At 51.5% G+C, this 13,831-nt stretch overlaps 1 protein-coding gene and 1 long non-coding RNA gene across 16 annotated transcripts in view; one reads left to right on the top strand and one right to left on the bottom strand.

The window, feature by feature from the left end:
• Positions 1-13,831, top strand: part of LOC308579517 (uncharacterized protein) — an 83,045-nt gene that overhangs the window by 43,615 nt on the left and 25,599 nt on the right. For 2 of the 15 annotated variants that reach the window (XM_081214072.1, XM_081214071.1), the window contains exons 2-3: positions 1,235-1,361; positions 10,706-10,927. The exons of 11 other annotated variants lie outside the window; for them this stretch is intronic. In XM_081214072.1, the coding sequence (XP_081070198.1) occupies positions 1,235-1,361; positions 10,706-10,927 (349 nt within the window). The remainder of the gene's footprint in view (positions 1-1,234; positions 1,362-10,705; positions 10,928-13,831) is intronic. 2 more of the 15 variants (XM_081214074.1, XM_081214073.1) reach the window with 1 other exon arrangement.
• LOC308579525 overlaps positions 1-13,831 on the bottom strand; it is a 61,849-nt gene that overhangs the window by 22,515 nt on the left and 25,503 nt on the right. The gene's annotated exons all lie outside the window — the stretch shown is intronic.

Here is a 13,831-nt window from a genome sequence, read left to right as displayed (position 1 = left end):
TACACAAAGAGTTTTTCAGGTGAATCACTTTGATGTGGATGTGGCCTATTTGAACTCAGAGCTCCAGGAGGATCTGTACATGCTTCCTCCTCCAGCGTTTGAGGGCAATGAGCCGAATACTGTATGGAAGTTTCACAAGTCCATTTATGGCTTAAAGGCTTAGAGAAGCTAGGTTTCAAGAAGAGTCTGAATGAAGCCTTAGAGAAGCTAGGTTTCAAGAAGAGTCTTGCTGACAGCTGCCTGCACCTTAAAGGGTTAGGAGAGTCACAGGAAATGGTTTGATCTTTGTTGATGACATCATTCACATCTCAGGGGCAAACAAACAGGTGCAGAAGTTTGCCAAAGAGCTTGGAAAATGGTTTCAGCTCAAGAACCTGGGTGCAGTAAGGATCTACTTAGGTGTTCAGATAGACAGGACTGAAGATGGAAGCTTCTTGCTCAGTCAGAAAGGCAAGATTGAGCAGTTGCTTGAGAAGTTCAGAATGTCTGATTGTGCAGGGATTAGGGCACCCATGGAGACAAGCTACGTGAAAGACAGTTGGCTAGCAGAACGCGTTGAGTTTGAGAACGCTGAGCTCTTCCAGTCCGCTCTGGGTAGTCTGTTGTATCTGTCCCAATGGAGCAGGCCGGACATTGCTTTTGCTACCAATCTGCTCAGTAGGGAAGCATCAAAGCCCAGTGTAAATGCCTGGCATGGTATCAAGCGGGTGTTGCGTTACCTGCAGGATACCAAGGACTTCAGTCTCAAGCTGTCAGCTGCAGGTGAGACGGCGCTTACTTGCTGGGGAGATAGCGATGGGGTGAATCTGGATGACAGGAAGTCCGTATCTGTGATAGTAATAAACCTTGGGGAATCTCTAGTTGGGTAGAAGTCCTAGAAGCAAAGTCTCATTGCGCTGTCCTCTACTGAGGCTGAGTTCATTGCACTGTCGGAATTGTGCAGGGAACTGGAGTTCTATAGATGCCTGGTGCAAGAGATCTATGGGGATTGTTGCCTGCCCATCACTGTTTGGGAAGACAATCAACCCTGTCTGAAGTTGGCAGAATCTGGGCAGTTGAAGGCGAGAACCAAGCATCTAGACATACGTTTACAGAATGCGTGTCAAAGTGTCAATCCTATTGAAAGCAATCCTATCAAAACAACACAGCAATTAAGAGGAAGGAAAGAACAGAGCATTGTGTAGCAGATCATATTTCTGATGTCTCGGAAGAGTACATTTCCTTTTTCTTTTAGGGTCCAGTGTGCTTTGAAGATGTTGCTGTTTGTTTCACGGACGAGGAGTGGGCATTGCTGGATCCTGACCAGAGAGCTCTGCATAAGGACGTCATGGAGGAGAATCGTGGGATCGTGGCCTCTCTTGGTAAGGCTCCCTGTGGGATCGTCCTATCTGCCTGGATATTCAAAAAATACCTCTGTGTGACAAGCCTCATACATTTCCACATAGCTCAACAGTGCCCAATACAACACCTAGGAACCTAACACCCCCACAAAAAACCTTGAACAGCAAATTCCAGTTTTTTCTGTGAACCATCTTCCTCCAGTTCTGCCGTTTTATACCATGGTTGGGTGTCTGAACTGCCCAGGCATCTTAAATGTCAGCTTCAGTGTTGGTATCTGAAGAAGTGTGCATGCACACGAATGCTCATACTAATAACAAACTCAGTTGGTCTCTAAGGTGCTACTGGAAGGATTTTTTTTTATTTAGCTTCAGAGTTTTGTGGAAAGAAAAGTAGCTTCTGTCAAGTTTTCTGTTTTTGTTTTTGCTGCTGTCAGTCTTGGGTTGACCAGAGAGACGACTGACATTGGAGATGGAGGGGATGCCATGACTGGGCCAAACAAAATCCATCCCAGAGAAGAGCCAGGCTTATTGAATCTCAGGTAGTAGTAGAAGTAATAATAATAATAATAATAATAATAATAGTAATAATAATAATTTTTATTTTTACTCTGTCCATCTGGCTGGGTTGCCCCAGCTGCTCTGGGCAGCTTCCAACACATATAAAAATATGAAACATTAATAATAACAATCTGTCCCCATATAAAAAGTACATTAACTTTAAAATGAACAACTTACACTCGTGGCCAAAATTGTGGAAACCTTTTGGAGAAAGTGTATTTCAGAGCTTTGATACCTCATGACACCACTTTTTGGGGAGTAATAGCATAAAACTATATCAATGGAAAGATAATTTAATGAAGAATGTAATGGTTTTCTTCTGTCATGCAGGCACAGTCTCTTCATTCTTTGATCATCACTTGCTGTTCTGCACCTTTTCCTGCCTTTACCAGTCTGATTTTGGAGTGACTGAGTCTCTTATACCTCTTCAAAAATATAGACCAGCTTTGGTTAAGTTTTCCCCAATCTTTCTTCTATTTTCTTCATACCTGTAGCCTTGTTCACTTAATACAGTGGTACCCCGCAAGACGAACGCCTCGCAAGACGGAAAACCCGCTAGACGAAAGGGTTTTCCATTTTGGAGGCGCTTCGCAAAACGAATTTCCCTATGGGCTTGCTTCGCAAGACGACAGCCCATAGGGAAATCTCAGGGACAGCGGGGAAGCGCAGCGCGTCTTCCCCACTGTCCTCGGACCTCCTCCGAAGCCTGGCGGCGGGGCGGAGACACCTCCCGCCGCCGCCGGGCTTCGGAAGGCTCCTCCGAAGCCGGGCAGTGGGGCGGGAACACCTCCACCTGCCGCCGGGCTTCGGAAGGCTCCTCCAAAGCCGGGCGGTGGGGAGGGAACACCTCCCGCCGCCGCCCGGCTTCGGAACAGTGCTCCGAAGCTGGGCGGCAGGGCGGGAAGACCTTCTGAAGGCGGGCGGGGGACGAAAGTCTTTGCTCCCCCCTGCCTGCCTGAGGGCTTTTGAAGGCAGGGGGGGAGCAAAGACTTTCACCCCCCGCCCGCCTTCAGAGGAGGTCCAGGACCTCTTCTGAAGGCGGGCGGGGGGCAAAAGTCTTTGTCCCCCCTGCCTGCCTTCCCAGGGGCTTTTAAATCGCCCCGGACAGTGGAGAAGTCCTCCGCTGTCCCGGGGCGATTTTAAAATGCCGCCCGCCAGCATTTTAAGATCGCCCGGACAGCGGAGAAGTCCTCCGCTGTCCCGGGTTTTTTAAAAATGCTGGGGGTGGGAAGAAAAGCCCTTGTGTCCCCCCCCCCAAGCCTTCAGAAGAGGTCCGGGGACAGACTGTCCCCGGACCTGGTCTGAAGGCGGTTTCCCTAGGAACGCATTAATTGATTTTCAATGCATTCCTATGGGAAACCGTGCATCGCAAGACGAAAAACTCGCAAGACGAAGAAACTTGCAGAACGAATTAATTTCGTCTTGCGAGGCACCACTGTAGTACGATTTTACATCTCTTTCTGGGTAACTACCAACCAAATTGATAGCAATCACATAATACCCTGACAAAAGTCAACCTAAGCAAGTTGTGCTTCCCTTTTCTGGTTATATGTCTATAACATTTGATAGAATACAGATAATTGAACAAATTTGTTGCACTATGTCAGGGAACTGACATCAGAGCAGAGGGGAGAGGCGAGGCTCCCAGATTCTGCAGGAGAGGGAACGAGTAAGGGAAGAGAGAGAACGTCATCTGGGAAAGGAAGTCCAGGTGACACCGGGAAGAAGGGAGAGGCAGAGAGCATCTCGGAGGTGAGGCTCTGAGACTCTTCCAGTGAAGTCAGTGAGGAGGGTGGAGGACCACCACTCAGCACGCCCTCTCTGCCCAGAAGGCTTTCGCGCAGAGAGGCGAGGTGAAGGTTGTCCGTTAAGGAATTCTTATGCTGGAGGAAATTTAGGAGACGCCCACTCACGGATTCTGCTAGCGACTGAGCAGCAGCGCAAAGGGCTGCTCAGTCAGGGAAAGACACAACTACCCCTAAGCAGTTTGGAACGGCTGGAGATTTACACACAAGCAACCCCATTTCCCATGACAGCAATCCGTGAGTCCTTTACGTTGCTTGTGTGCAAGAGGACCGGGGTACAGTCATGAGTCAAACCGGAGGAGCTGGTGCAGGAGAGGGGGCCAAAGGCGGACAGAGTCTGGAGGAGAGAAACCGAGACTTGGAGCAGCAACTGGCTTTACTAGCGGCGCGGCTGGATGAAAGGAGGACACATGACGCCCAGGGGAAGATTACCCCCATCGCAAGAAAGGTACCGGGACTTGTGCAGACGTTTGGGGGCAACCCCAGGGATTATAACGCTTTTAAGACAGAAGTGCAGTATGCGCTGGATCTGCAGCACGATGACTTTGCCGACGATGGGGGAAGAGTCGCTTTCGTGGTGGAGCACCTGCAGGGGAGGGCCAGAGATTGGGTCCGACCCTTAATGGCGGCGGAGAACGCGGCTCTGAAGGACTTGAGAAAGTTTTTTAGCGCGATGGATCACATGTTCTCGAGCGATGTTGAAGAGAGTGTGACTCGTAAAGAACTGATGGGGTGCAAGCAAGGGAACCAGTCAGTGAGAGAGTACTGGTCGAGATTTGCTATGCTGATCCATAAACTTGGGTGGGATCTGAGTTCTCAACCAGTACAAATGTTGTTTGAGGAGGGCTTATCCTCTTGGGTGAGAGACGAACTTTCCCGCTCACCCCGCCCTCAATCGATGGACCAGCTGACCAAGTTGGCGCTCGCTGTGGGAGTCCGACAAGAGACGCGCGCGGTGGAAAGGCGGGAAGGGAGAGCAGAGCGTTGGCATGACAACCGCATTCCAGACACGCCAGCGTCTACTGTGCCGCCCGAGGAGCCAATGGAGATTGGAGGAGCGAGTGCGCGCGGGTTTTCAAACTCCAGCAAGGTGCGTAAGAAGGAGGGGAAAACCAGTAAGAGGTGTTTCCTATGCCAGCAGCCGGGACATTTTGCCAGAGCATGCCCTCAGAAGAAGGCGTGGCAAGGAATGGTGGGGGCAGTGGGGAGTGAGGAGGAAAAGAAGGAGGTGCCGGGAAACGGCAGTGCTTGGCTGCAGGAAGGAGGGCACAGCAGCCAGGCGAGCAACCAGTAGAAGTGCCCAAACCAGACCCTCCCCGAGCAGCCATCGCAATTGAGGTGGTGCTAGAGCTGCCAAACGGACACCCCATCAAAGTGAAGGCGCTGCTGGATTCAGGCAGCTCTTGCAACTTCTTTAGCAAGTATTTTGTGCTAGAACACCAGCTACAGGTGGTGCCCCTAGAACATCCACTGCAAGTAACCACTATTGATGGGAGAGAACTTTTGGGAGGGGAAGTGACCCACCAGACCCCGCCCATGAAAATGACAGTTTCCAGATACACTGAGACAATTGCCTTTCACGTAGCCACCTTAGCAGGACCACCTATCTTACTGGGAATGAGTTGGCTGGCACTGCACGACCCAGTAGTAGGGTGGCACCAGCGGACAGTCACCTTTGGGTCAGCTCACTGCGTAGAGCACTGCCAAGAAGGGGAAACCCTGAGGATGGCAGTAGCCAGGGTGGCAGGGATGGCGGTGGGAGAAAAGGGGAGAGTACCACCTCAGTATGCAGACCTGGAAGAAGTCTTCAGCGAGAGAGAGGCGGATAGACTACCCCCTCACCGGCCCTTTGACTGTCAGATCAACCTACTCCCAGGGGCCCAGTTACCAGTGGGTAAGCTGTACGCCATGTCAGACAGGGAGATGCAGGAGTTGCAGAAGTTCATTGACAAGAGGGGCTTTATACGCGAATCAAGGGCGGTGGGGGGCAGTCCAGTGTTCTTTGTGGACAAGAGAGACTCCAAAGAACCACGCTTAGTCGTAGATTACAGGTCCGTCAACCGGGTATCGGAACCGGTGACCTTCCCAATGCCCAGGATTGATGACATTTTGGCCAGGGTAAGGAAAGGGAAGGTTTTTACCAAGTTGGACCTTCGAGGGGCGTACAATTTGATAAGGATGAGGGAGGGGGATGAATGGAAAACCACGATGTTCACCCCTCTGGGAGCCTTTGAGTATCTCGTTATGCCCTTCGGATTACAATCGGGATCCAGCACATTTCAAGCATTCATGCACCACGTGCTGGGGTCCCTGCTGTACAAGAATTGTGTGGCCTTCCTGGACAACGTGCTTATCTACTCAGAGAACGAGGAGCAGCATGTGAAAGATGTCACGGAAGTGTATTTGTAGACTCCGTTGAATGAGAGTGTCTAGCGTGGTGGGGCGATCCATTGTGGCCAACTGGTCCAGTACCTCGTCCGAAAGTCCTTCGAGATACTGGTCCCGCAGTGCCGAATCATTCCAGGTCAAGTCCTGTGCCAACAGCCGAAACTCCGTGGTATATGCGGCCACCGTGGACTTGCCCTGTTTCACACGCCGAATCGCCCGGTTGGCTTGACTCCCTTTCTCGGGGTTGCCGAACGCGGCCTCCAAACGATTGCAAAACCCCGTATAGTCTGCCAGCAAGGGGGAGTCTTGCCTGAGTAGCGGCAACGCCCACTTGGCCGCCTGGTCCTTTAACAAACTAATCAAAAAGTGCACCTTGGTGCGGTCGTCAGGAAAGTTCCGGGCTCGCCCCTGAATATACAGCTTGGCCTGGGCCAGGAACATGGGAAAGCTGGCCGGGGCTCCATCAAATTTCTCCGGCAAAGCCACTGGATACTTGCCAGGAGCCGGGGCGTCGGCCCCAGGAGCCGGTAGGGCTTCCAAGCGTTGCTGAAGTGCCACAACCGTGTCACTGAGCTGCTGCACGGTGTGAGTCAAGGCCTGGTTCTCCTGGGCCAAAGCCACCAGTGTAGCCGCCTGGTCAGCCATGGCCTCTGGCTCTTCCCGAACGCACCCCTACGAAGGGGGAGTGCGGGTGTGGCGGGAGCAAACTGTGCTGGTCCCGGGGGTAAGGTACCGCGAGTGTAGCAGAGTCCACACGAAGAGGAGCGAGGTCCGATGCAGAGAGCCGGGCGGGGAACAGGAACACTGGAACAGGAGGCTGAGCAGGTAACAGGAACACCGGATGGTCGGGAACAGGAGGCCGAGCAGGGAACAGGAGTACTGGATAGTCAGGAACAGGAAGCCGAGCAGGGAACAGGAGTACCGGATAGTCAGGAACAGGAGGCCGAGCAGGGATCAGGAACACAGGAAGGTCCGAAGCCAACAACGATGTTGCTCCCGCAACCTGGGGCCGGGTTGACCGGGCTTTATCTTCTTCTAAGGCCAGGGGCGGTCCCGGCCCCCAGGAGCCCCGCCTCCTCTGGCCTTAAGGCGAGCACTCCTCCTGGGGGCAACCAGTTCCCTTTGCCTCTCTGCCCTAAGCCTCTGCAGATCAGGAGAAGCCGAAGGGTTACTGGGCCCTGGAGGAGGCTCACCTGTGGCCACTGAGTCAACAAGCCCCTCTGGGGCCAGAAGGGCTTCACCTGGGGCCAGCTCCTGATGCACTGCCACAGGTGCAGGCTCTTCAGCATCTAGGCCTTGCCCCAGTTCAGCCGGCCCTGGAGGCGGGGACTCCTGTGCAGGCTGGGATTCCTCTGTTTCATCCTCCGAATCGGAATCCCAGGCCATCACAGATGTCAGGGAAGTGCTGAAAAGGCTGCAGGAGCATCAGCTGTGGGTCAAACTGGAGAAATGCCAATTCCATGCCCGAGAGGTGGAGTTCCTGGGCTACAGGTTGTCAGACAAAGGTCTGGCAATGGACCCAGGCAACGTGCAGGCCGTGCTAGAATGGAAGCCTCCCAAGAACAGGAAGGACGTGCAGAGGTTCTTGGGGTTTGCAAATTTCTACAGGAAGTTCATCAAGAACTTCGCCCATCTAACGGCACCCATAACGGATTGTCTCAGCAGCAAGAAGAAGTTCGAATGGACAGAAGAGGCCCAGCGTTCCTTTGAGAAGCTTAAGAGGGCTTTCGCGTCGGAAGAGCAGCTCCTACATGTGGATTTGCGGAAGCCGATGAGGCTAGAGACGTACGCGTCAGACAGAGCTGTAGGAGGCATATTGCTCCAGCAGGGAAATGGGGAGTGGAAGCCGTGTGCCTTCTTTTCCAGGAAGCTGAACAAGTCAGAGCAAAACTGTACGGTGTACGATCGGGAACTGCTGGCAATTCACGAGGCCTTTCGACGATGGAGACATTTTCTCATAGGCGCACAGCACAAAGTCCAGGTGTGTACTGACCACAAGAACCTGGAATATTGGAGAATGGCGAGAGTGCTGAACCAACGACAGGTGCGGTGGGCACAGGAGTTTTCCAAGTTTAATTTTGAGATTAGGTACGTGCCTGGGAAGGAAAATGTCAGAGCAGACACCCTCTCCCGCAAGCCCGAATACGAGGAAGGGGAGGGAGGGCCAGAAGCATGTTATGTCATACCCGAGGACAAATGGGTGTGTGGGGGAGTGTTCGCAGGGAGGCAAGAGCTGGCCGGGTTGACAAGGGATGATCAGTATGCACAAACCAAGATCAGGGAAATTGGTATTACTGGGGAAACTCGGGGGGGGGGTTGAAGTAAAGGACGGGGCATTGTACTATAAGGGTGCTTTGTACATACCTGAGGGGAATTTGAGGAGCAGAATACTCAAACAACTGCATGACAACCCCACGACGGGACATTTTGGCCAACATAAGACAATGTTACTGGTCACCAGGCAGTTTTGGTGGCCACGGGTGAGGGAAGATGTGAAGGAGTATGTACGCGGGTGCCACTGCTGCCAGAGAGCGAAGGGGGAGAGGACAGCACCTGCGGGGTTACTGGAGCCCTTACCAACACCAGAGAGGCCATGGGAGGTGGTATCAATTGATTTTATGACAGATTTACCCAAAGCGAGGGGGGAAACGGCAGTAATGGTGGTAGTTGACTTGATGACCAAAATGTGCCATTTCATTGCGTGCTCGCATGCGGTGACTGCAGAAGAAACAGCAAAGCTGTTTGTAGAGCATGTTTTCAGGTTGCATGGCACCCCCTTGAGGATTTTATCCGACAGAGGCCGGCAATTTACGTCCAGATTCTGGAGGAAGCTTATGAGTCTGCTGGACGTCAAGGTTAGTTTCTCAACGGCCAGACATCCCGAAACCAACGGACAAGCAGAGAGAGCTAACAGCATTCTTCAACAATATCTACGCTGCTACGTCAACGAGAGTGAGAATGATTGGGTGGACAAATTAGCACTGGCTGAGTTTGCATACAATAATGCAGAACATGTGTCCACAGGGATGAGTCCGTTTATGGCGAATTACGGGTGTCACCCCAGGGCTTTCCCAGGGGAAGGGGAGGGAAGTTGGAGTGTTCCCGCAGCTGAAAAATTTGTGGAAGAGATGGAGGCTTTACACCACCGTTCAGGGAAGGGAGGGAATTTCTGGGTCAGCAAAGTGAAACACCCTTGCATCCACAGATGGAGGAAAGGGAACTCAGTGGCCATGCAGCTGAAATTCTCGATTCCAGGTGGAAAGGGGGGCGAGTGGAATATTTGGTGGCATGGGAGGGGGAGCCAGAAGAGGAAAACGCATGGGTCCCAGCAGAAGAGATTAGGGATGAGTATCTGCAGGAGGAGTTTCATAGCAGGTATCCGAGAAAGCCCAAACCACCAGAGAGGTTCTAGGGGGAGCAATTTGGCACCACCGATGAAGAGGAAGAGTTTGCGGGTTTTTCCGCCTCCGAAGAGGAGGAATGGGATTTGTCCGGAGAAGAATCCGACTGGGGAGATTGGGGAGAGAGAAGAGACAGCAGCAAATGGAGAGGGGTGTTTGAAACATCGGACGGAGAGGAGAGTTCCTTCCGGGGGTTTCCTGCCTCACCATCGGAGGAAAGGATGGGGGGGTGGAGGGCCCTGGGAGGGAGGTAGATGTCAGGGAACTGATATCAGAGCAGAGGGGAGAGGCGAGGCTCCCAGATTCTGCAGGAGAGGGAACGAGTAAGGGAAGAGAGAGAACGTCATCTGGGGAAGGAAGTCCAGGTGACACCGGGAAGAAGGGAGAGGCAGAGAGCATCTCGGAGGTGAGGCTCCGAGACTCTTCCAGTGAAGTCAGTGAGTAGGGTGGAGGACCACCACTCGGCACGCCCACTCTGCGCAGAAGGCTTCTGCGCAGAGAGGCGAGGTGAAGGTTGTCCGTTAAGGAATTCTTATGCTGGAGGAAATTAAGGAGACGCCCACTCACGGATTCTGCTAGTGACTGAGCAGCAGCGGCAGGGCTGCTCAGTCAGGGAAAGACACAACCACCCCTAAGCAGTTTGGAACGGCTGGAGATTTACACACAAGCAACCCCATTTACTGTGACACACTACATTCTTGATTAAATTATCTTTCCATTGCTATATAATATTATGGTATTGCAGTCATACCTCGGGTTACAGTCACTTTAGGTTGTGTGTTTTCAGGTTGTGCCCTGAGCTGAACCTGGAAGTACCGGAATGGCTTACTTCCAGGTTTCAGTGCTTGCACATGCGCAGAACCACCAAATTACGACCCACGCATGCGCAGATGCAACGCTGCAGGTTGCGAACGCTGCGGGTTGTGAACATGTCTCCCACACGGATCATGTTTGCAACCCGAGCATCCACTGTCCTCCAAAAGAAGTGGTGTTATGAGCCATCAAACATCTGAGATGCACTTTTTTCTAAAAGGCTTTCACAATTTTACCACTACAGTATATCAAAGAAAGCAACATTCAACAACCCATCAGAATCTAATAATAAATATGCTGGTTAATGACAAACAACAAAGGTAATGAACAAGCACCCAACTCCCTTCAGTTCTTCTTCATTTGTTCCTGAGGATCTAATCCCTTTTTGTCTCCGTTGCAGATTGTGATGAATTGCAGATCGAGAACAAGGCTGAACAAGAGAAAATCCCCAGAGAGGAGAAGCCATGGAAAAATTTGGAGTGTGGAGACAGCCACACTCAGAGCTCCAATCTCACTAAGCATCAGAGAATTCATACAGGAGACAAACCCTATCAGTGTGTGGAATGTGGGAAGAGCTTCAGTTGGAGCTCCCATCTCACTTACCATCAGAGAATTCATACAGGTGAGAAACCCTATCAGTGTGTGGAATGTGGAAAGAGCTTCAGTCAGAGCTCCCATCTCACTAACCATCAGAGAATTCATACAGGGGAGAAACCCTATCAGTGTGGGGAATGTGGAAAGAAATTCATTACAAGCTCCGATGGAATGTGACTGATTTATGGCTTGTAAATAAATGCTTCTAGAGATAAGAACGAACTGTCTCTGGACTTGATTTATCCCTCTATCTCACACGGACGGCAGGACCGCTGTGACTCTGCTCTTCCTGCTCAGGTCGGCCTCAAGCCCCAAGCAGAGCTGCGCTGGGGAAGCCTGACTGGACGCAGGATTAATTTCCCCAAAATATCCAACATAGGCATCACAAAGATGGTTGGAGGATGGATGGCGGCTAATGGATTGAAGTTGAATCCTGACAAGACAGAAGTACTGTTTTTGGGGGACAGGAGGCGGGCTGGTGTGGAGGATTCCCTGGTCCTGAATGGGGTAACTGTGCCCCTGAAGGACCAGGTGCGCAGCCTGGGAGTCATTTTGGACTCTCAACTGTCCATGGAGGCACAGGTCAATTCTGTGTCCAGGACAGCTGTCTACCAACTCCACCTGGTACGCAGGCTGAGACCCTACCTGCCCATGGACTGCCTCGCCAGAGTGGTGCATGCTCTGGTTATCTTCCGCTTGGACTACTGCAATGCGCTCTGGGTGGGGCTATCTTTGAAGCTGACCCGGAAACTACAACTAATCCAGAATGCGGCATCATCTAGCCATAATAAACACCTATATGACTACATAGGGGATAATTTCTGCAACCCACCCCCCACTCTTTAACCCAAATCTAATTTTAACCTCTAGGTCAGTGCAATTTCACTGGTTTGATAGACAATACAAGGTGAGAGACACAGGGCAACCCGGACGGGCTGGCATGGAATCACCCTATATAGTAGATAAGCAAGATGGCTAGCTTAAAAGCAATTGCATTAAATGTGAGGGGGTTGGGAAACCCCATCAAAAGAAAATGCATCACCTTGTATGTAAACACCATGAAACCACACATCGCCTTCCTACAATAAATACACAACCCTCCCAAACTCCTGAGCGATCCCTGCTTCAGTCAACAATGAGTTGCACCTGGCTCAGCGAAGTCCTGTGGAGTAGCCATAATACTCAGTAGAGTCCTGAACATCAAAGCCACAACAGTCCTCAAAGACAAAAGAGGCAGACTCATTTTTGCTAAAGGGACACTAGATGGCAAAACTAAACTGACAATTGGCTCCATATATGCCCCAAACATGAAACATCTAGAGTTCATCCAAAAAACTAGTTCCTCTCCTCCGAAGGGGAAGCAATTCGGGGGGGGTGACCTCAACCTAAATATGAAAAGCATATCCCTGAAAGACATCCCCCCTACAACCCCATGGGCAACCTTCCTCCGAAGGAAACCCCAACAATTAGGGACTCTTACAAGTTGCTAAAAGCATCCCTTAAAAAACAAACCCCCTTAAAAGTTAGCAAGACAGAACAAGACATCACGGCCCTCTCATCACGCTACAAACAAACAGGATCTAAAAAAAGTCCTTAAAGCTATAGAACAAAAACGGAGAGAACTAGATTCCCTAGAAATCAACAAAACAATGATCAGCATTCCATACTCTAAACAACGCTTCTGTGAGTATGGAGGGGAAAGCTCCAGATTATTAGCAAAGAGGTGTAGGAAAAAAGGAATACATTGCATCACCAAAAAGATCCCAGCTCGTCTGGGCACAAGTCCCCCGGGGGTCCGTGCGGTCAGTAAAAGAAGGAAATTCCCGCCAAGCAATTTGGAGCAAAACAGCAGCCAGTAGACTGAGATCCTTTCTGGTTGCGCAACAGGTTCAAGAGCAGCGAGGGAACCCAGAGCCATGGGGCGTCATTGACTTTTAAAGCTTCCCACCATATCCCAGAATGCAGTTCGTACAGCATCATCAATACGTCATTGCTACACCACTAAAACGTCAGAAAGGGGAGGGTTACCCAAGATTAACATAAGGAAAATGAGTCAGTGCAAGACCCAAGGATAGGATTAGCATAGGCAAAGAAGTCTCAAGTACCCACCACCCAAAAGTACAACAGAACTTCCTTTGCATGTCTGGACCCCTTGGCAAGTCTGGGGATGGGATGAGGCTTTCCAATAATCAGCTCAGCAATTGTCACCTCTGGGCACTTCCTGGAGTTGATTTGATATGATTTATAAAGTGAGATATCTTCCCTGAGCTGTCAAGGCAAAAGGATACATTCATGGACTTCCATGGACCAGAGGGAAATGTGGCGTCTGGACTAGTTGAAACGTTAACAGTTCCTGGTGCAGGGGTGCCACTCACCTGGCCAGTGGACAGGGCTCACGGGTAATGGGTCCGGATGCGAGGGGGGTCCCCTCTCCAGACCCACCACTGAAATGGTCGAGGCTTTCACCACTGATGCTACTTGATACTTCTCAGTGAAACTGATGTCCATGAAGACGCCAGAGTCAATCATTGCCTCCAGGGCCAGCATGCCCCCCTGGAGAAAGAGAATATGGATAGGGAGAAGGAAATGGGGCGCACAGGGATTGAGCCTCACCTGAGCCCCTCCTAGCACAGCTGGGGCTTGGCGTTTCCCAACCTCTTCGCCGGACACTCTGCTGCGAAATACAAGCCCAGTCCCAGGGCCCGCATCAGACTCTTCTCTTGGCTAGAGAGAGCGGTGGGCCGCACCTACTTGCAGGGGCTCCACTTCCAGCCCCACTGCAGCGCTGGACCCCGGGGACTCCCTCGATCGGAGCTCGGAATCTCAGACAGGCACGTTTCAATGTTAATACGCAACGTGATAAAGTCTGGCAGGGCTGCTGGGGGGGGGGTCACCCACGCCAGCTGATCCTTAAGGCAGGGATGAAGGCCCT

Source organism: Podarcis bocagei (genome assembly GCF_964188305.1).
Source record: "Podarcis bocagei genome assembly, contig: HAP1_SCAFFOLD_119, whole genome shotgun sequence".
In the NCBI taxonomy this organism is placed as follows: domain Eukaryota; kingdom Metazoa; phylum Chordata; class Lepidosauria; order Squamata; family Lacertidae; genus Podarcis; species Podarcis bocagei.
The sequence above is the reverse complement of the archived record's forward strand: the minus strand, read 5'-3'. Positions and strand labels throughout refer to the sequence as shown.